General features: G+C 37.6%; 1 protein-coding gene across 1 annotated transcript; it reads left to right on the top strand.

The window, feature by feature from the left end:
* The first annotated feature begins 4,069 nt into the window (after positions 1 to 4,069).
* On the top strand, positions 4,070 to 21,611 carry shoc2 (SHOC2 leucine rich repeat scaffold protein). The gene is made up of 9 exons (XM_008411692.3): positions 4,070 to 4,219; positions 10,230 to 11,299; positions 12,266 to 12,403; positions 12,558 to 12,688; positions 12,871 to 13,059; positions 14,355 to 14,477; positions 14,928 to 15,065; positions 16,761 to 16,878; positions 17,996 to 21,611. The coding sequence occupies exons 2-9, from the start codon at positions 10,597 to 10,599 to the stop codon at positions 18,202 to 18,204; spliced, it is 1,749 nt and encodes a 582-aa protein (XP_008409914.1). The 5' UTR covers positions 4,070 to 4,219; positions 10,230 to 10,596; the 3' UTR covers positions 18,205 to 21,611.
* Positions 21,612 to 22,027: the final 416 nt, after the last annotated feature.

Genomic DNA, 22,027 nt, shown 5'->3' with positions numbered 1-22,027 from the left:
ATACATAGTCATGTCTTCCTGGATCACAGAAAATCCCAATAAAATCCAATGAGGTTTATCATAACTTGGCAAATTATGAGGAAGTAAAGGGTACGAATAATTTTGCAAATATTTCTATTCCTAGTCCAACTACCATAACTAGTTAACTGAGCGCAGATAGTGATAAGAAGGGAACACAGGAATCTTTGACTAGTTGTGCAAGGGTTTGCAGATGTCTCAATAGTCCACAAGTCATACGGAGCATCCACAAACAAGCTTTAGTAACTACTACTGTTCAGATGACAAGCGGCTGCGATGCAAACCTTGCTTAGGCAGAACTTCTCTCAATATTGACTTGACCTCGGGCATCGCTGTGTCTTGTGGGCGCGTGCTGAAAGGTAAGAAAAAAACACGTCTTATCTAGCGGACTCAAAATGATCAACACTAATTCACGTACATGCCACATATGCAACTGTAGTGATGAAATGTAGTGATAAAAGCTGATGTGACCCTTCCATGTTCACTTTTCTTAAACATTTTTCTGTACATATAAATAATTTCAATGGCACATTTGAGAAAAGAAGCAGTTCGAACACTTCTCGAACCTATCACTTTTAACCACAGACGTGAATTATTGCGGATTAGCACAAAGCTAATCCCATGTAGCATGTTAGCGACGATGCATTTACTTGGGCCTGGATACGTTGAGGGACATTTTATATTTAAAGAAGCTCCTTGCGAGGTTTAGCTGACTGTCTAATCAGGCTTAGAAAACGTTACAGCGAATGTTTAAATGCGTTATTGTATTTTTTCCTCATTCTTACCTTTAAGCACCAGATAAAGGTTTGCTGCAGTTGCCAGGCCAACGCGTCCGCAGAATCACGTGACGTTCTTCTGCGTTGACCTCATTAACACGGCGCTTTAGCAGCACCTACAGGCGGCTCGGAGAATTGAAGCTAAGCTGATATGTTAAAACGGCACAGTTGTACTTTGTTAGACAGCTTATGTAACGAAAAAACGGTCCAGTAAATGTAAATAAATATAATCCTCTTTACATTTTGCTCTCTAATAATACTAACGCTAATAATGTTTCTACTGCTGCTTCTAGTAATAATAGAACACGCCTTTGTCCTGCTTGTTCTGCAAGCTTTTAATCTCAATGTTTTGTGTCCAAGGGTGAGCAAGGGCGTGTTATCTTCGGTTTAACGCATAGAGGCCGATGTTGCAACATCCCTCAGAAACTGGTTTTCACTGATAAGTCTCAGTGCTTTGCTTGCCTGTTTGTAAGAGCAAGATTCTGCAAGAAGCATTCAGTGCATAACACAGATTCTGTAAGTTAATCATTGCAGCTTCTTTTAGTGATACTAAGGCTCCTCTTGCAGTTAGTGATCACCGCTTTAGTTGTTTGCAGAAACCTGCAGCAGGACTCTAATCCTGCTGTATTAATATCCATCTGTGTAAAGAATCTAAGTTGGATTTTTCTCACTTTCTCAGGTGGTAATTCTGTGTGAAAACAACATGTAGATTTGAAGATGGACACCACCAGCTGGTGAAATTATTTACATTTACTTTCACTGCAGACGCATTGAGCTAAATCACAAAAACGGGGTCAAAATACTACAAAAAATATTAACGGCAAACATTTCATAAAAATGTACAATGTCCAACTTGGTATGCTGTTACTGCTGCATTGTCAGATAAATCATTTGTTATGATATGGCTCATGTATTTCACTGTTTTAAAAAGGTCTAATGCTTCATGTGCTATGTGAAGAGATAATAAGGTTTATCGTTTGAGCTCCCTAAAGTTATGGAAATCATAACAACCCTGTTTTTAGGTTTCAACAGAATGCTGTACTGGACAGCATTAACTAGCTTGAGGAGATGATCGCCACGTCATCAGCTTTAACAAGACAATCACCCACTGTGCGTCAAGCCAAAGAAATATCAACCAAAAAAAGAAATGAGTAAGAGCAGAAATGGTATTCCACCACATTGGAAGTCTACATAAAATTTCCATTGATCAGTTTTTTTTAAATTCAAATTATTTTCTTTAATGCACACATTTATAGATTAGTCCTGCACCTAGTTTTAAAACATAGCCTAAAAGGTTGTTGTTGTTAAGTTCTTTTGAAATCTGTTCACAATAATCTGTTCAACCTTAGATAATGACAACTGGCCTATTATCTCCAGTATTTAATATCTTGTCGGTTTTGTCTTTTAGCATGTGCATTGAAATAACCAATAACATAGACTGAGGTAATGTGTTACAAATCCACTTCAAACATAGAATAAACCTGTTGATTCTTCCACTGGCCTACTTCAGATGTTCTGCTGACCAAATGTTAATCTTTCACTCGTTACGTTATTAAAAATACAATTCATCTTATCTTGAATTCATTAAATAGATAATTATTCAATTAACTAATTAGTTTCCAATTTATTTATTTCCAAAAGTACATCATTGTTGTTGGTTTGTACATGATCAGAATGTGCAGGTAGCTGGACTAGGAAGGGAACTCAGACATCTCTCTCCACTGTGACGGACACTGTCTCGTTTTGAGGGGTTCTGGGGTCAGAAGGAGGAACTGGTCTGCCTGATGGATTTTGGGTTTGTTCCTGGATTTGCTCCAAGTGGAGGACGCCTGGAGAAATCACCCATAGGGAAGCATCCAGGAGGGATATTGATTGATCTTCGAACAACCTCAATTGAATTTTTTTCAATATGTAGGAGCAGCTACTTTATTTCCATCCTTGTAAAAGAGACTTTGGTCTCAATTGTTGTTGTTGTTTTATACCTGGTTAGTTTTTGAAGTTTAATAGCAAAAATAAATAAATTTTAAAGCCTGAAAAGTAAAAAGTTTTACTTTTTCTCATTATATATATATATATATATATATATATATATATATATATATATATATATATATATATCTTTAAGAGGGATGGCAAATGTTACGGAAGCAGCAAATGCTTTGCTGCAAAAAAAAATGTAATAAATAAAACAGAATTGCTGGAAATGAGTTGAAAGATGCAAGTTAACTTGGAGAAGTCAAACATAAGGCTACCAGGAAACAATTGTTCTGTGGAGCAGACATGTTTATTGATGAAAATATAATATCTATCTTTTAATATAACAGGCAATGCTCCGCTGCATATATGAAATATTACAGTGCATGGCTAACTAGTGGTGTGAAAGATGAAACAATGGCCTATTCCCTATAAGGACTTTTGGTTCCTTCTTAAACAGATTTAAGAAAGGAATCTCCTTACACACTGTCTAGGAGGCTTAAGGGTGCTTATTGGAAAAAAAGGGTGCCTATATAGGTCACTTTCTTTGTCAGAAATGTTTATGTATCAATTTTATGGTGTTTATTTGTTATTCTCACTTTGAGAGATCACAACAAGCACGTGAGATGGTAAAATGTAGGTGTGCAATAATTCCGCACACCAAAAATTTAGACGCATAAATATATTTTCCTGAAAAAAAACAACTCAATTTTGTTTTCTTAAATATTCAGCAATATTTTAATTTCACCAAGTGCACTGAGGTTTTTCAATAATAAATTAAATCTTATAAAATACAACTTCGCTCATGATGGTGAAAACATGTTCATTTGGATACAGTGATTCAGATTTCTTAGATATTGCATCAGGGTTTCCCTTAGTGTATTATAAGCCTGGCGGCCCCGCAGGCTTGGCATTGTTAATTTATCTTATTTTTTTTTATTGTTGCCCTTTTTTAAAATACTTTATAGTTGGTGTTTAGGCATTAATCTTCCAGTCTTCCAATAATGCATAACTATATTTTCAAATTTCCTGCCAACTTTAAACATTTTTAGACTGGCGGCTGGATGACAGCCCTAACACCCCGAGCACCGGGCTTAGCAAGTTTTCTGGGGGAAACCCTGTGCGTGGTAAGCATATTAGTTGCCACAAACAGATAATGCAACTTTTCCATATTGTTACACATTAAGTCAACATTATGTTCAGCAATATATAATTTTTCACAAGTCTTTTTATTCTCATCATTTTTACAACCATCTTGATAAATGTTATAAGAATTGTATTATTTTATTTTAAAAAGCTGAATATTTGGGCGCATTTGAAGGTCTCGTGATAACATTGGTTCGGCGTAAGGATGACGCAGTTCTGTGATCGGGGGAGGAGGGAGGGGAGCTGAGCAGCAGTGTAGGAAAAGAGGAGGAAGCAGCTAGGATGGCGGAGTCACACCTCTGAAGGTAAACCACTTATTTTACCACAATAACAATAAACGTTTTCATCCCTCCAGCTCAGTTTGGCCACTCTCGTTAGGTGCTAATCTCGCCTTCCTTTAACGAAACTCTGTTTAGCGCTAATATGTCATTTTTTTGGTGGCGAATACGAGCGCACTCTTTTGTTCAGCTTCGGAATGGCCGCTGTTTTTTTCAGAGTGTTTTCTTTTTTTTTTTCTTTTCTTCCTACTTATTTTCTTTAAGGAATCGGTGCTCGAATACAGTGTTGATGCTAGTTCGTATATAGCCATATAGGTGAGGGCTAGGATTCGGTGTCTCTGCTACCACCACCGGATGCTCTACGGCTTGGGTGTCCGCTGTCTGCGCTCACAGCTGGCGGTAGCAGAGATTTCCCCTCTCGGGCGAACTCGCTCTGCGCCCGACAGCCGCTCCGCTCGGGCCTACGCTAAATAACCGCTTAGCTCGAGAGCAGGCTAACCACTTAGTGTGTAGGGTTAACGTTTCAGACTCGTTGTAACTTGTATATAAGTGTATTTTTGGGTAATATTGTCACTGAGTGTGATTATACTGTTCGTCTGTGTAGGAAGGTTGTCGTTGAAATCCAGCTGGCGGGTTGGGCTAAATTGCTCGCTAGCTAACGCCAGCTAACGGTTAGCGGTCTGGCAGAACTGACGTTTGCTTTGCTGTTGACGTTTAGCTCAGTTGTTGTTATTTCCTGCCGTGTTGTCAGTGGTTTTGGTAATAGCAGTTTTTCTCATTTATTTAATTTCTTTTTCGTCGTTTTCTATGTATTATGGTTAATTCCCCGTGTCTGTTCTTGAGGTGGTATATTTAACAACACAGCTAAATGAGTGTGGTGAATTACAACGTAACGTGTAGCATTATTATAGCTCTTAGCGAATTATTACTCTTGTTTCCGTGAGCCCACAGCCAACTCTAGTATCTTTACCTCCCTGTCCTGTTGGGTAAATGATTTAATCTCTAAAGGCGACTTGACTTCTCGACCTGGTAGCTACCGATTTGTCGGTAATCTTTTTCCAAGAATTGCTCATAGAAACAGCTGCCACATCACCTCTGTTTTCCTTATTTTCTCCTGGGGCCTGATTATTTCTGGTATGATTGTGACACTCGTGGACAGCGGGTGCTGTTGGATTTCGGGGTTTCATACCTCCAGATCCAGTAACACATAGCCGCACTCAAGATTGTCTGCATGGCATGTTTAATGTAAATCCAGGTTTACGTTGTTTCATTTTTATGCTGTTTTGGTGCGCATCTCGTCTGATCACAAAGACAGTAAAACGGATACCAGCAGAGTTGGAATTCTCTCTAAATGCACTGACATTAGCTGATGGGCTCAAGATATCCTTAATGGAAACTTCATTAGTGTGTGTGGGGAAGTCAACGTAGCCCTTTATGGTGGTTCTGCGGTACTGTTGATGGACACACATTAGCCTTTTTTCTTTGAAAAGCTGTATTTGACTCCAAGCCTGATATCTACATCGACTAAGTGGTTTTCCCTACATATAATGAGAAATAAGTGCCTGCAAGTCTTGTCACTGCTGGATTATTTAAATGTTCATAAGGCGTCATTCAATATCTGGCTAAAAAACACTTTATCCTTACACACCTACTGATCTGCCCGTACTATTCTGTTTTTGCCCTTTGGTGATTAAAGGAAACATAATTGATCAATCAATTGGCTACAGATCAGTTCTGATTGGTTACAGAGGGTCATATGCTAACAACATTTTTTATATAAACTAGGGGATTTCACCATCCTCCTGTCAACCAGCAAGTTAATAAAAAAATATTTAAGGACATTTGCTTTGAAGCGTATCTTGGTAGAATCCTGTAATTTCTTAATTTTGTAATGTAATTCAAATCTACCATTGTCACAGAATCTGCTGAAAATTATCATAGGAAATCAGAAATTGGTATTGGCCAGGTAGAAGTTTTTTTTGGTGTTACCATCCCTTGCCCTCTTCATGGGTCATGCTGTTGGTTCAGATTTGATGGCTAAATCGCTAAACTCATGCTTAGGGGTGGCGCTAAAGCAATGTCAACACTATTTGGGCCATGTTTGCTTAGCAGCAGTAAGCTGATGTGAGGTTATCCTAAGTACACTTAACAGATTTTCTTGACCTGTTGTGGAAAAGTACTCCATTGAACAGGTTTGGTAGCTTTTCAAACATCCAAAATCGGTTATTAAAGGTCCAACGTAAGAGGATAGATGTTGGAACTTGAGGCAAGTTTGAGAGTTGCCATCCCAACATTGACTTTAGCCATCTTAAAAATTTCTTGTAGTTCTTTAGATGGTAACATTTCCAAAACGCTTCTTTTAATGAACCTTTAAAATGTTGTGATTTGTGTTGGATAGTTCCTAACACAGAAAACAGACCATTTATATACAGAGGAAATGGAGGTAGTCTTTCTATATGAAACTGGGGCTGTAGCTAATGATTATTTTTAATGAAATATTTTATCATTTACTGTGACGATCAATTGATTAATCGGATACAAAGATTGGCACCTTCTGCAAATTTTTCATTTAATCTCAATTAATCTTTGATTTAAAAATACATTTAAAGATGCAAATAATTTAATTACTTATTTGAACAAGAAAATATTTTATTACCTAAAATGCAGGAACAGCATTACTTTAGTGCACACTTGATAATTTGTAGCACAGGATGCATTTGCAGCTAGAAAATACTGTCTAATCGGTGATCTGCCGAATATTTTCTGGATTAATAGATTGCTAGCAAACGGTGTTTTATACTTTAGTTCCTTATAGAACTTGAACCAAGTGAAGCTGAAAATGCTACTTGAGGAGTTCCGAGTTGAACAGATTTACAGACAAGGATGGGGTTTTCATAATAAACGCAAAATGTATATTGAACAGGTTTGGCTTAATTACTGCCCGGACTGTGTTGTTCTTTTAGCAAATGGCCATTTTTAGTATCTTTTCACTCCAGTTAATGATTATTAAATTACTAAATTAGCTGACAATTATTTCAGGGACCAATTAATCACGATTAATTCGATTAATCGTTTCAGTAATCAACTAATCACTATTAATTTCATCAATCGTTTGAGTCCTATCTGAAGCAAACACTGAGAGCAGAACATGTAGAGTGTTTCAGGTCAGAGTAAATACCTTATGGAAAAAACAAAATCCAATAGCATTTACTGAAACTGCCATCATACTGTTTCTCTGGCCAGAAATGCTTCTACTTGTTCCATTCTCCTCGTTTGACACAGGAAGATCATTATTGCTGCGCAGACCGATACCTCACTTGCCCGACACAAATGTGATGACCTGAAACAGCGTTTTACCAAACTGGCATTTTTGGGATTACTGTGGCCACTGTGGCTGACTAAAGGAGTCCGCTCTGGTCATGGCGTCTGTGGGGACTAATGTTTCGTTTCAGGTCAAATGAATTTAGATTCATAGAAAATTATAGCCTTTTAACAGAACCCCATTTCAGAAATCATATAATATCCCTCTATGTTTATTTTAGATTGGTTTCTATATTTTTGTTGTTGTTGTTATTTTTGCCATATTCAATTAAAAGAATTTGTGCTGTATTGATTTAAAAAAAGTTTCCACCCGTTAACATTTCGCTGTTGAATATATATATATATATATATATATATATATATATATATATATCTGTACCAGACATTATTGAGTCGTTCCTGGTGCGCCCTTTGGTTTTAACGTACCCTCTTCTTTTTAGGACATTTACTAGCTACTTGGACAAAACAGTCCCACAAGTTTAAAGAAAAAGGACAGACAGACCAAGACTCCAACCATAAAAGGAAGTGGCTTGCACAGCTACGTTTACATGGTTGCAGCGTTTGGTCTGGCCTGGTTATTCTCACTTAAAGTTACTAATAACTTCGCACGCAGGTATGTTTCCTACAGCCAACTCTCGAGTTCACCAAGTTTATTTATGACAAGAAAAAAACAAAAGCAATGGACCTTTTTTTAAAATTATTGTTTTTGCAGGATATATATTTTGTGTTGTGTATTGCCATGTAAGGGGTACATCTATCGACTGAACGTTTCTTTCACCCAAAAGGTCATATGACCTAGTGTGGTGTGGACTTTGTGCTTTGAAGGCCTCTTCTAAAGATTACTCTCAGCAGTCTCAACCTTTTCTATTAGCTCAGATCATGGGCCAAACCTGTTTTTCTCTCGTTTATTTTTTTTATTTTTGCAACAGCTTAGGTGGTTCTGGTGCTGGAGAGCTTTACTCAGCCATCAAGGTGCAGCAGACTAAAGGAGAGACTGAACAGAGACAGAGCAGAAGAGAGAAACTTTTTTTTTGTAATGTAGATGTCCAAAAGGATGCGTTCTGTTTCACTTTAGAGAGAATCCTGGTGAAATTGTTTAGTTGATTGGAATTAAGCTGGTTTTTCTTGGTCAGAACCAAAGAGGTTTTAATTTTTTTATATCTGCATATTTAAAACAAAACCAAAAGAAAAATGTAATTTTTAAATTTTTGTTCTATTTAATATATAAGTGATCTGGAGATTCATTTTCAGTGATGTTTTATATTGTGGGTGATGTATTATCAGGATTTTGTTGCATATATGACAAAATTAATTGTATTGTGGATTTAAAAGAGAGTAAAGCGTGATTGCTTCCTCACTGCTACTAACAGCAGATAAAACGGACAGAAATCCTGTTGGCCACAAAATTGAAGAGATTGTTTCTGTTTGGTGATCATCTTCAGTTTTAGCTGCTTGAGTTGCTGCTTTTCGTTTTGTGACATCATTTTGCACCCCATACTACCACAGTTTATTTTCTGACATTTTCCACCCGTCTAATTTTCTAAGGGGGCTGGAATCTCGCTGACCAACCCTCACCATTTACATTTCAGAAAGTTTACCAAATGTGTTGGGCAGTTTCAGGATACATTTACACAAGACTGCTGGAAACTGCTGGCATTTTCAGATGTTGATTGTGGAAAAGTTCCATGTTTAAACGAGGCCACAAAGACACCTTTAACGGGCCAGGTACTAGGAGTATGTGGACTAGACTCGTAATATTAACCGAATAAAGACACATTATTACCAGAAGAAAGTTGTACTAGAAAAAGGTATTTTTAATGACTGGGTTGTCTAGTTTGTCATTCTTTCTTCCAAATGGACACAGTGGTTTGCACAATTGTTTCAAAGTCCTGCTACTGATAATAATTTGATACTGATTTGTTCTAATAAGTTTGTTCTATTTAAAACATTTCGTTGCTTTGTACTTGTGACGGTGCAATGACAATAAAGTTGAATTCTATTCTATTCTATAACTTCACAAGATGCTCAATATTGCTCATTTGAGTGTTTTAAATATTTTTTGTGTGCAAGAGTTGTCATAAAATTACTTTATTATTCTGGTAATATGACATTCTGTTGTCATTATGGTTTTAGTCTGATAATGACTTTTTTTCTTGTATTATGACTTAATGGTCGTAATATGAATTCATTGTCGTATTATGACTATTGTATTGTTTTGACTTGCTGTCATACGACTTTATTTTAATGTTCTGACTTTTTTCGCATACTATTACAACTTTATTCTTTTAATTTTATGGAGTTTATTTTCATTTTATGATGACTCGTATTATTTTAACGTACTGTCATATGGCTTTATTCTCATAAAAAGTTTTTTCTCAAAATATTATGACATTATTTTTGTAATTTTTTTACTTCACTCAGTAACCCATACTGAAGGGTGTTGTTAGTGCAGTGAGTGTTGTTTTTTTAAGATAACCCAAAGTAGGGCTGATTGTTGTCAGCAGCAGATCTTTTGATGAATATGAAGCTGGTAACTAACATCAGCTGGAGGTTCAGTTGAAGCTGGTCATATTTTAGGCAGTGGTTTGCTTCTGTAAAATCTACCAGAACGGTTGGGGATCAGCAATCAGACACAGAGACATTTGTGCTGAAATTGACACATTAGTGATGTTTATAAAACGGCATTGCAGTAACAGTGTATGTTTTTTTCCAACAGTGTTTTTCGGAGGGATTAAACAATCATCGGTGCGTCCTGCAACCTGAAGCAACTTCAAACTAAGGAACCTGGGATTGTGTGCAGTTTAAAGACTCAAGCATGTGTCCCGTGGATGCCATAGGTCACTTGCTTCACAGGCTAATTTCTCCCATTCCACTTTAGCAAAGGAGCATCTAAAAGACAGAAAAAATAAAACTTTGGGTCTGGAGGCCATTATTCCGAGGGTAATTATAAATGCGTCGGCCTGCATGGGGATGTTTATTTCGAAAGCTACCTTGACTGTGTGCGTTCCTTTGTTTCTTAATAAGTAGCCTAGCGAGAGAGAGAGTCCCATGCACATCTCTGCTGGGGTGCTGATAGTGTCAAAATGAGTAGTACTTTAGGCAAAGATAAAGATTCAAAAGAAAAGGACCCCAAAGGTGGCCCGGCGGGTAAAGAAAGGGAAAAAGAGACCAAGACTTTATCCAGCTTAGTCAAAGATGGTGGCAAAGAAACAAAGACCAAAGGGAAAGACGCCAAAGAAGGAAAGAAGGACACGAGCAGCTCGACGCCAGGTGTTGCCTTTTCCGTTGACAACACGATAAAGCGGCCAAACCCAGCACCAGGTACACGCAAGAAATCCAGCAACGCGGAGGTCATCAAGGAGCTCAATAAATGTCGGGAGGAGAACTCTACGAGGCTGGACCTGTCCAAGCGGTCCATTCACATGCTGCCCACCGCTATTAAGGAGTTGACTCAGTTGACAGAACTCTATTTATACAGCAACAAGCTGCAGAGCCTACCGGCGGAGCTGGGATGTCTGTCGGAGCTGGTCACTCTAGCCCTCAGCGAGAACTCCCTGACCAGTCTGCCTGACTCCCTGGACTCGCTGAAGATGCTCCGGATGCTCGACCTCCGGCACAACAAGCTCCGAGAGATACCGCCCGTCGTCTACCGGCTGACGTCTCTGACCACGCTGTACCTGCGCTTCAACCGCATCACCACGGTGGAGAAGGACATCCGCAACCTGTCCAAGCTCACCATGCTGAGCATCCGGGAGAACAAGATTAAACAGCTACCAGCAGAAATAGGTAGGTGTGACCGATGGAAAAGAACGGGGGGAAAAAAAGCCCTCTGGATTTCAGATTCTTTAAACTATGTAGAAATGTGTGCCATAGATTTTGACTTCATTTTGTTTTTAAAGGAACAACAATCTGTCAATTTGAGTGTTGAATTATGAAATAAAAATTTTTATTGTGGATTTTACCTAAATCTTTCTGGCTATATTATTCAGCAGTGTTTTTTGTTGTTTTTATCCTGTGAATCTGGATTACATAATTGTAATCCAGGTGTATTAGGGCCAGTCTATGTCATAATAATACAGAATAAACTCAATTTTATGACAAGTAGTCATTATATTAGCAACAAAGACGCAATATTGCCCGAAGAAAGTCATACAATCATGAGAAAAAGGTTCTTAAAGAGAGAAAAGCTTCAATAGAATTGTCAACAAAGTCATCTATTCTATGAATCTTAGTTTGCACAATCGTTTCAAAGTCCTGCTACTGATTGTCATTTGCTGCTGATGTGTTAAAAGATTAATAACGTCCCGTTTATAAAACCAATCCCAAAGTATAACTTCACAACATGCTCAACATTACTCATTTAAAATTTTTAAGTTATTTTTCCTGCAGGAGTTATGAAATGTCTACTTCATTCTACTAATATTACGACTTTTTAATCTCATTATTTCAACTTTATTGTCACGATTCTTATTATTGCAACTTTTTTCTCAAAACATTGACTTTTTGTTGTACGACTTTGTCATATTATTATGACTTAGAATCCTTGTAATATTATGCCCTTATTCTTGTACTATTATGACTATATTGTCACAACATTTAGACTTACTGTTGTACAAATTTATTCTCGTAACATGTCTTCTCGTAATTAACATTTTCCCTAACACTGTTGTGTAATTGCGATTTTTGCCATCGTATTGTTGGCAGTGTCTGATTCGAAATCCCAGTCTGAATTGCTTGTGGATTGTTCTGCAGGGGAGCTCTGCAACCTCATTACTCTGGATGTTGCTCATAATCAGTTGGAACATCTACCAAAGGAGATTGGAAATTGCACACAAATAACCAACCTTGACCTGCAGCACAACGAGCTCTTGGACCTCCCAGAGACTATAGGTAAGTAAGTGTGGCACTTGGGTACATTTTAGGCCTTTATTCAATGCAAGATACAATTTGTTCTGTGTACTGGTTTTATATATATATATATATATATATACACACACACACACACAAGTACAAGTCTTAATAAAGCGTTTATTTGATTTTTCAGGCAATTTGGCAAGCATAAATCGTTTAGGACTGCGATATAACCGATTGTCAGCAATCCCTAAGTCGTTAGCCAAATGTCGAGAGCTGGAGGAGCTTAACCTTGAAAACAACAACATTTCAGTATTGCCAGAGGTAAGACAGGTAGAGGTTTGTACCCCTAAAATGAATATGAAAGTGTTGCTCCATATCTGTTAAGAAAATGTCTAAGTATGGATATATATTAAAGCCTTAGCTACTCTGCTGCTAAGTGTCTTTATCAGTTTTTTGTGTTTTACTGCTGCGTCATCTAATTTTTCTTTGTTCTTGTATGGCAGGGCCTGCTGTCGAGTTTGCTAAATTTGACGAGTCTCACACTGGCGAGGAACTGCTTCCAGTCGTACCCTGTGGGCGGACCCTCCCAGTTTTCCACCATCTACACCCTCAACATGGAGCACAACCGCATCAACAAGATACCATTCGGTATCTTCTCCAGGGCCAAAGTGTTGAGCAAACTTAACATGAAGGTATCTTGGTCTTTCTGCGCAACTTTAATTGTGAGATTTACTTTTAAAAAAAACCACACACACACGCAATGTCAATGATGTCGCAGTATTGGTTTGTAACAGACTTTCTCCAATGTTTATATCTCATTCTTGGTAATGGGAATGACCATTATTACTTATAGACTTAACTTATAGAAGAAAAAGACATTAATTCAATACAGTAGAACTTAGTAAAACTGACCTCTAAAACTCCTGCTTTTATACTTTATTACGTTTACTAGAGTGTATTCTGTTAGCAGCACCTGGCTGCTAATTGTTCTTCTAAATTATATCAACTGGATTACTGTGTTGTTGTTTTTTTTTTTTAAGCTTTGATTTCTTGCTTTTCAACATTGAAGTTTGTAAAAATTGTAGAATTGAATGTGTATTTTAATTTCTTCTTATCTGATTAAAAACGTCTCCATCATTCAGAGCCTTTAACTGCAACAGTACACTAAACCTGAAGCATTTCATAGATATTGAATTAATATTTCTTGATTTGACATTAGTAGTTTACAATTTGTTCATTTCAAATTTACATTTTCTTAATTGGACTAGTTATATTGTCTTTTATTTTACCAGTATTGCCTAAAAATTAATACAATAAATACATAAAAGTAGACTTTAATGTAGTGTTTTTGATAGAGAATTTTGCATCTTTATCCAGTAATTGCAGCTTTTCTTTTCATTTTCCAAAACACTAGGGGGCAGTGTTGCACCCTAATATTGGTGTGTTCGGTACAGTGATTTACTGATTGCTAAACACTCAATTCAGAGCAGCAGTATTGAGCTTCCACATCCATCATCTAGCTCTAAATTTAGCCTTTAAATACACAGAGATAGAAAAGATCTGCAATATTGCGCCCTCGCATGATATATTGTTCCCTCAAAATTGATAAAATAATAAATATTGTTGACATGTTCAACTTCTTTTTCTCTTTTAAACAAAGTCAATTATATTAGCCTCTTAGATAATTCTTCAAAACCTTTGGATAAAATTCAAGGTTGACAGTTTTGCATTTTGGGGAAAACCCTCAACAGTTGTTTGATCGTTATATGAAGAAAAAACGTTTTTTAACCTATAAAAATTAAGATTGTATGAAAATTACTCCAACATGTTTTGTGCGTGGTTTTATTTTTGTAAAAAATATTTCACTTGAAAGCATTTTCTTTTAGCTGCAAATAGCAGCTAAAATATTTGAGTCTGCACATCTTCTTCCATGCTGTTCTTTTGCATTTTGTATGGGTGTTAAACAAAATGTCCTTTCCTCCCTCAGGACAACCAGCTAACGGCGCTGCCGTTGGATTTCGGTACATGGACTAGCATGGTTGAACTTAACCTGGCCACTAATCAGCTGAATAAAATCCCAGAAGACATCTGTGGGCTTATGTCTCTAGAGGTGCGTCTGAAACTTCAAACTTGTCCTGTAGGCTTTAGATTATGCAGCCTATAATCAAGAGATTATAGGCTGGTATGGTAGGCTGATGCACCTGAGAAAAAACAGGTGCATCAGTCAGAAATACGTATGTAAACATCTGGTTCCAACAGTATGCTTAGATTAAGAAAAACTGGAGAATGTCATGTAAAGTCGCAGGCAAAGGTATTCACACCTCTTGAGCATTTTCTTAATTTCTCATGTTGCAACCACAGATTTCAATTAATTTTATGTGATTTAACAAAATGGTGCAGGAAAGTAATGTGAAAGAAGAATAAATGCAAACAAAATGTGTTGTGTGCATTTGTAGTTATCCTCAAAACGTTCTTGATTAAGATTCATTTGTAATAATCATAGAAATGTATTCCAGACTGTCACCTAACGTTCATTTGAATTCCCTTCCTTGTCTTCTAGGTATTAATACTTTCCAATAATCTTCTGAAGAAGCTACCGCACGGTATTGGAAGTTTGAGAAAGTTACGAGAACTTGACTTGGAGGAAAACAAGCTAGAGTGTCTACCACATGAAATCGCTTACCTTAAAGATTTACAGGTAACTTTTCCAGATTTACCTTTTTTTTCACCCTCTTTTCATTTTCTTTGCAGTAAGTTTTTGGCTTACTTATTCCTAAGTAAACACTACTAAATACAAAGCAATTCAAATCAGCACATTGTTGACTATCAATACTTGATGTGTCTTGAGAACACTCAGTTTTTGAAGGTGCTGGCGTGTCGAGTTTAGAGCTCTGTGGGGGTCACACCATCTGCTGCAGCGCTGCTTGTGCTTTTCACTGAAGGTAGAATTGCATGACTCTGCCTGTATGTGTAGGCTGGTTGCCATGATCCAGAATAAATGTGGAGCAGTGTGGACTACACTGCACGGCAGATGCAATGGAAGGGCATTTCTGTCTGGTTTCAGTCATCTTCCAGTATAAACCCTTCCACAAGTCACGTTTTAATTTAGATAGTTTGTAAAAATATTGATTTTCTTTGTGCCTGCAACATTAAAGACAGGCCTCTCAATGTGCTTTTAGTGTTTCAAATACATTAATCTGGTCTGCTAACAACAGAGACAAATCAAGTAAAGACTTTTTCTTATAGCTGACTGTGAAGGTATTGAGTAAGCACATCAATCAAAATATGAACAGGTAATGTTAGAAAGTTACGCAGCATTTGTGTTCAAAGATGCATAATAAAACATAACCTCTAGGGTTTGTGTACCATTAACCGCTTTTGAAGTTTGGATGGAACAGACTGCTGAAGCCATCTGTATCTCTGTTTTGCTTTCCTTTTGGTACAAATGTGAATTAAAGAAGAAAGTTTTCAAAATTAAAGGTTTGTAAGAGCTGCAACTTTTCATACAGTTGCGTGCAACTAAATAAGTTGCAAAGTATGATTGGTTTGACGAAATCAGTTTTATTTCAGAAAATTAACGGCTTGTGTGTCCACAACCTTAAAAAGTCTAAAATTAATGCATCTAAAATTAAGGCCTTAAAATGTAAGCTGTTCTTAAATATATTATCCACATGTCTTAAATTTTGTTGCGGCCGGAGTATTCTTGTGTATTCCATGTAGTTTAATTTTCTTGTGGAACATTTCTGTCAGGCAAAAGTCTGTCTGAATGCATTACGTTCTTTGACTCAAGAAGGTTGAGACTACCACTAGCCAGCTGCTAATAAAACCTTGCTAAACCCTTGCTTGCTTGCTTGCACATGTCATTGTAAAGGTAAATTATTTCAAGATGGCTGAAAGACGTTTGTTTTTGCCAATGGCTAACTTCTGTTGTCAACCTGTACGATGCAACGTTTCTGTTGTGTTACAAGTCTTAAAAAGACTTAAATTTGATTTGGTGATACCTGCAGGTATGAAAACACTGGTTACTCATTGGTTCTGGCTGGTATGGTATGGCTTTTAAACTATAACCCTCTGGAAATAATGGTAGTGGCTTTAACTCTGTTACAGTTTCCACAACAAAGAGTGTTGTCACAATCTGGTAGTGCTCACAATGTGTTTACGAATAGAAAGACAATGGATTTTTGAGTTTCCAGCTGTCTGATCACCAACCATATCCATCTGAAAATCAGCTGGTTGTTACAGTTTCTCTCTTAGTAAAAGTTCAGTCCGTATTGAGCTTTACTGCTGTGGTCAAAATTGATTTGTACATTTTTCCACTTTGATATGTTTTTTGGGCTGACATTGCATCACTTTTTAAAAACATTTATTTATTTTTTTTTTTTTTTCCTGTCAGAAATTGGTGTTGACTAATAATCAGCTGACTACGTTACCAAGAGGCATCGGTCACCTCACCAACCTGACTCACCTTGGTTTGGGAGAGAACCTGCTGCAACACCTTCCTGAGGAGATCGGTCAGTGTCTAACATCACTGTGAACATGTTATAAATCTTAAAACATTGTGAAACTATTAGCCACAAGTTCAGCTTTATAATGTTAGGATAATGAGGCCAAAGTGTGATCCAGAATTTACCGGGAAGAATGTTTTAGAATTAAGTGTCCAATATGTTATTAAACAGGAAGGCCCGCGCATCCTTAAAACGTCTTAATTTCAATACGTTAATCACAAGTCTTAAATTTTGTCATGGCAGGACTACTTTCTTATGTGTTCTGTTTTTTATTTTTATGGCGGGATTTTTCTGTGAAGCAAGGTTTGAGTCAAACATGCACATCTTCATTACATTGTGACTCGAGGCGGTTAATAATACCACTAACTAGCTGCTAATAAGACCTTGCTAGCTAGCTAGCTTTTTTGTATCCATCATTGGTAAATATAAATGATCTCGGGTTGGCTGGATGACGTTCGTCTTTCCCATTGGTTCACTTCTGTTGCCGACCAGTTGTGTGTAAAAAAAAAATCTTAGCATTACTACATAATATAGGAGATTTTCTTTAGTACATTTATGTTGGGATACAACTCTTAAATATCATTCATAATGGTCTTAAATTTGAGTTAGTGAACCCTGAAGAAACTGTATTGCTAAATAATTCAGGGTGACTGCACACCCTTAAAAAGTCTTAAATTCATTAATCTGAAATTAAGGTCTTAAATGTCTTAACGTAATTGAAAAACAATAAGTTGGTCTTGACTACAGTAATACAGTCTTATATTTAGTTGTGCAGGACATTTATTTTCATATTTTGTATGAAGTATGAGTATCTTGTATGAGTTGCACATTCTGTCACTAAAGGTGACAATTGTCGCTACCGCTAACTAGCTGCTAATATGCTCTTGCCAGGTAGCTTTTTTTTTAAATTATTTATTTTTTACATATGTGTGTCTCCAGTTGGCCTGGACGATGTTCGTCTTCGTCATTGGCTCGCTTCAGTTCCCAACCCATATTTATTTGCGATTTTTCTTTTGTACATTTCTGTCGTGACACAGGTTTTATTCGTAATGGTCTTAGTCTCACATTTGAGTGGATGAAACCTGCAGAAATCCCATATTCACTGCCCTTCGTTTGCTCCCAGGCACACTGGAGAATCTGGAGGAACTGTACCTCAACGACAACCCCCACCTGCACAGCCTCCCGTTTGAGCTGGCCCTCTGCAGCAAGCTGTCCATCATGAGCATCGAGAACTGTCCCCTCACCCACCTGCCGGCCCAGATCGTTGCGGGAGGCCCTTCTTTCATCATCCAGTTCCTAAAGATGCAGGGACCATACCGTGCCATGGTCTGAGCCAAGAGCACGACCCTTCGGCTTTTCTCCGCACCCCTTCCCCTGCCTGCCCTCCCATTATGTGTATCATACACTGTAAAGACAAACAAACTCGCTACAATCAGTGTTGGGGGCGAGGGAGGGGAGTGAGGGGCGCACATTAACAACGGGGGAGGGACGCGCTCAAAGATCGCATTTTGTTCTCAGTCCTCTGGCAGAAATGGAAGCGAAACTTTTGGAGACTTTTGTGTTCCTCCGGAGTCGGTCCCGGTCAGTTACGACCCCCACCCGTTCCCCTCAACCACTAAAAACCCACTCAACTTTTCATTCCGAATCATGAAACGAGAAAATGACCCCCTCTCCTCAACGTGTTTTGCCAAAACTGAAGGTATATAAAGTTTAATATATCGAGTGACTGTGAGCTCTGAGGCAAGTCCTTCAGCTTTTTAAACCGCAATCCCCTTTGCCAATGTATTTACAGTAATTACAGCATCTAATATGTGAGCAAGGATACAATTGTATGCAAAAACACAAAAAGCAAGTCTTTGGAACTTCTCATTTACTGCTGCTGCTGTAATTTTTAACTCTGTCATCTTATACTTTTGCTTTTTTTTTTTTTTTTTTTTTTTACATAATCTTTCCTGGTCATAACTTATGTTAATTGTTTCTTTTTGACCCAAAAGAACAAAGGTCTAATGTTTTTTTTTCTGTTTTAAAAACTGTGCCTATGTTTAGAGTGATCCGGTGGTTCATTTCTAAACACGATTCTCCATGACATACAAAGACATAAATTATTTCAATAGTGTTTTTATTACTACTGTTTTTATTTTATTTTTTTCTTTGTTTATGGGTTATTGTTTTTTTTGTTTTTTAAGTGTACCTGTTGCATCATTCTGTCATGCAACCGATATCAGTTGTAAAATATGAAGATCGTTTTTAACAAATAGCAGCAGTAGGTGTTCAGCATTGAGCTAGTCTTTGTATACATATGATAAATGCCAATTCTACATGTCAGAGAGGGTGAGGCGAGCGTGGGGTCATGGGGGGGCATCTTTGGACTTTTTGTTGCCCCCCCCCCACCCCAGTGCGGAGCATGGGAGGCGGCTCATGCTAGGTATTGGGAGGGAGGAGGAGGTTGAGGGGTCATGAAACATAAATAGGTGTTGGGGATAAATAATAGATGTTTTATACATTTATACAATTTCTGGTTGTTGCCTTGGGTGAAATTTTTAGTTTGTTTACTTGTTTGATATCTCCAGTGTTGAACTTAATGGCCGTCATCCAGTTGATCATCGACCAACATATCAAGCGTTATTACAAACACATGTTTTGAGTCTCTGGAGCAACTTGGCGAGTGTCGGAGCTTCACAACGATTTGATAATAAAACATTGACAGGTAATTCCTCCGTGACACTTTTTTTTTTTCCTCTCTAAAACTTTTCTCTTTTTTGTTTAACAGGGTGTCATAATCTTAAACACACAACTGAAAGTACTCCCTTGACTTGTATCCATTTCTGATTATTTAAAGATATATCATTTGTGCCACACTGTCCCAGCAATGCTGCTGCTTTCATGCACTTTTTTTTATTTTTTATTTTGTTTAAGATATTGGCATCCTTTGTATTGAAGCGGGCTCACAAAAAGACCCTCTCTCTAGCTTTGGGGGCATTCTCTTCTCTTTTTTTAACGGTTTATCATGTAAATTTGTATCAATCGAACATAAATGTCGAGTTTGGCAGTCTCAGAATTTACAAGTAACTGGTGAAATTTAATCCTGTCGATTTTATTAAAGAAGCTTTCTTTTGTCTTGGGCTGTAAAAATATTTTTAAAACTTCCATATCCTGCTTTCTTCATTGCTTGAAAATGGCTTCTTGCAGTTAAAAGGAGCGTTGTGTTAATTTTTAAATAAATTTTGATTAAGTGTTTTTTTTTTTTTTCTAAACGATTAAATGTATATTAAGTTTTTTTTTTTTCTTTTTTCAAGTGACTGTACATTAAAAAAAATCCCTACAAAAGGTCATTATTTGGATACGTTTTTCCTCCCCGGTTTATCGAGTCGTAATTCGGTTTTTCGTGTTGGAAGGTTCGGGTCCACCTTCCTCGAGCTCATCGACAGGGGTTGCGTCAAATCTGTGGAAAGGAAAAACAACGAGACGCTGCTTCTAATTTACCAGCAGAACCTGTTGCTGCTCTTCATTGACTCAAACATACACGGATCAGGCTGGCGGAGGAGACGGGACAAAACATCCGATACCGAGGAACCGGCCGCTTTGAATTGTTTTTTTTTTTGTTTAGTTTTTTTCTCCGTCGGGCCTCGGTGGGTTAAACAGATCAAATTGTTCGGACATGAAGCAACACAACAAAAAGGTGCATATTTGAGCTCAAACGCAGTTCTAGTACAAGACTGTCCGGAAAAAAAAAAAAAAAAAAGAACAGTTGTAAAAAGGGCTTTCTGTGTTCACGCTCAACAACACCAGAGGCATTGCATTCCTGGGTTTTATATAAAAGCTTTGGGAGTTTCTTCCCTCTGTGTGTATTTTACTTTACGCTGTGTGTGGGGCGGGGGTGGGAAGATGCCTTCAAGTACTCAACAGTGAGATGTGCATTAGGTATGCAGCGTGACTGCTGTGACCCGTTTTTACATTCTCTTTATCTTTTCAGCTTTCTTTTTTAAATTATTGCCATGTCACAACACGTCGGCGTACGAAGACCCGGGACGGTTGGAGGGAAGTCGGATTGATCGAGTTTTTTTTTTTGTCCGACGGTAGAATGTAGTTCACCGGTCCGTCCAAAATGAGTTGAGTGTATTTTTTTCCCCCCCTTTTCCTACAGAATCAGTCACTTTGCTCATTCTGCTTTGCTTTTGGTTCCTGCACCGTGCAACTTCGCGATTCCTCGCCTGGTTCCTTTGTACAGGCAACAAAGCATGTGGGAACATATCTGACATGGTCCGTCCGTCCGTCCGGGTTACAATCAGGCCTTGTTGCTTAGAGAACTTTAGTGGCTATTTGGTGTTACCTGCAAATGCTCCCTTTTTTGTATATCGCAAAGGGTCTCGAAGCATTGTGTGCCAATGCTTTTCCTACTTAATCTACATTGACGAGCAGCCTTAATGGTCTTTTTTTATGTGTTTGGCTAATTCTCGTGTCTATGGCCACTGACTGTACTTGATGACAAGCAACTGGTCGTTACAATGTAAATTTGATTAGTTTTCCTGTCTTATCATTTTTTCTTTGTTTGTTTTTGTTTTTCTTTTACTCTGTACAGTAATCTGTAGACTCGGTATTACAAAATCTGTTATGTGAAGAGTTTTATAGGAAGACAAAGACTGCATTGGAAGATGATGCCAATATGCTCCGAGGTGGATGTGCATTAAGCTTATGTTTCACGCGTCTGTGGCATTAAAGGGGAATTCCACCAAAACTGACTTGCATTGTTGTTTTGTGAGAGGTTATTTTTGTCAACAGATTATTATTTTTATTTTTTGGTTGTTATGGGACGTTAATTTCAAAAACATTTGCTGGCACTTTTAATAGTCAAATTGATGACTTTGATTTTTTTTAATTTATTTATTTTTTTAGATTTACTTTCACAAGCAGAGCACTATGGTTTTCACTATAATGCTTTGGTTTGTGCCATTGTACAATTTGGTTTTGGTGTATTTCAGTGTGAACAAAGACAGGAAAGGAGAAAAGCCAAAAGTGTGAGGAAAGAAAGTTAACAAGGAGAGAGAATACAATAAATGCTTTTTGGGAATCTCTGTCTACACCTGCAGAAAGAGAAGAAAAAAACAAAATGAAACGGAACTGAGAAAAAACAGCCACAAATAGTTTATATAATAAT

The sequence above is a fragment of the Poecilia reticulata genome, chromosome 1 (genome assembly GCF_904066995.2).
Source record: "Poecilia reticulata chromosome 1, P_reticulata-male-v2, whole genome shotgun sequence".
NCBI classification, from domain to species: domain Eukaryota; kingdom Metazoa; phylum Chordata; class Actinopteri; order Cyprinodontiformes; family Poeciliidae; genus Poecilia; species Poecilia reticulata.
This window is presented reverse-complemented; position numbering and strand designations above follow the sequence as displayed.

What these genes read in the sequence shown, in the direction of transcription:
- shoc2 (XM_008411692.3), top strand. Translation starts at nt 10,597, where the DNA reads ATGAGTAGTACTTTAGGCAAAGATAAAGATTCAAAAGAAAAGGACCCC. An exon ending in TGAGCAAACTTAACATGAAG is followed by an intron (nt 13,060 to 14,354) that starts GTATCTTGGTCT and finishes TTCCTCCCTCAG; the next exon opens with GACAACCAGCTAACGGCGCT. An exon ending in CTTACCTTAAAGATTTACAG is followed by an intron (nt 15,066 to 16,760) that starts GTAACTTTTCCA and finishes TTTTCCTGTCAG; the next exon opens with AAATTGGTGTTGACTAATAA.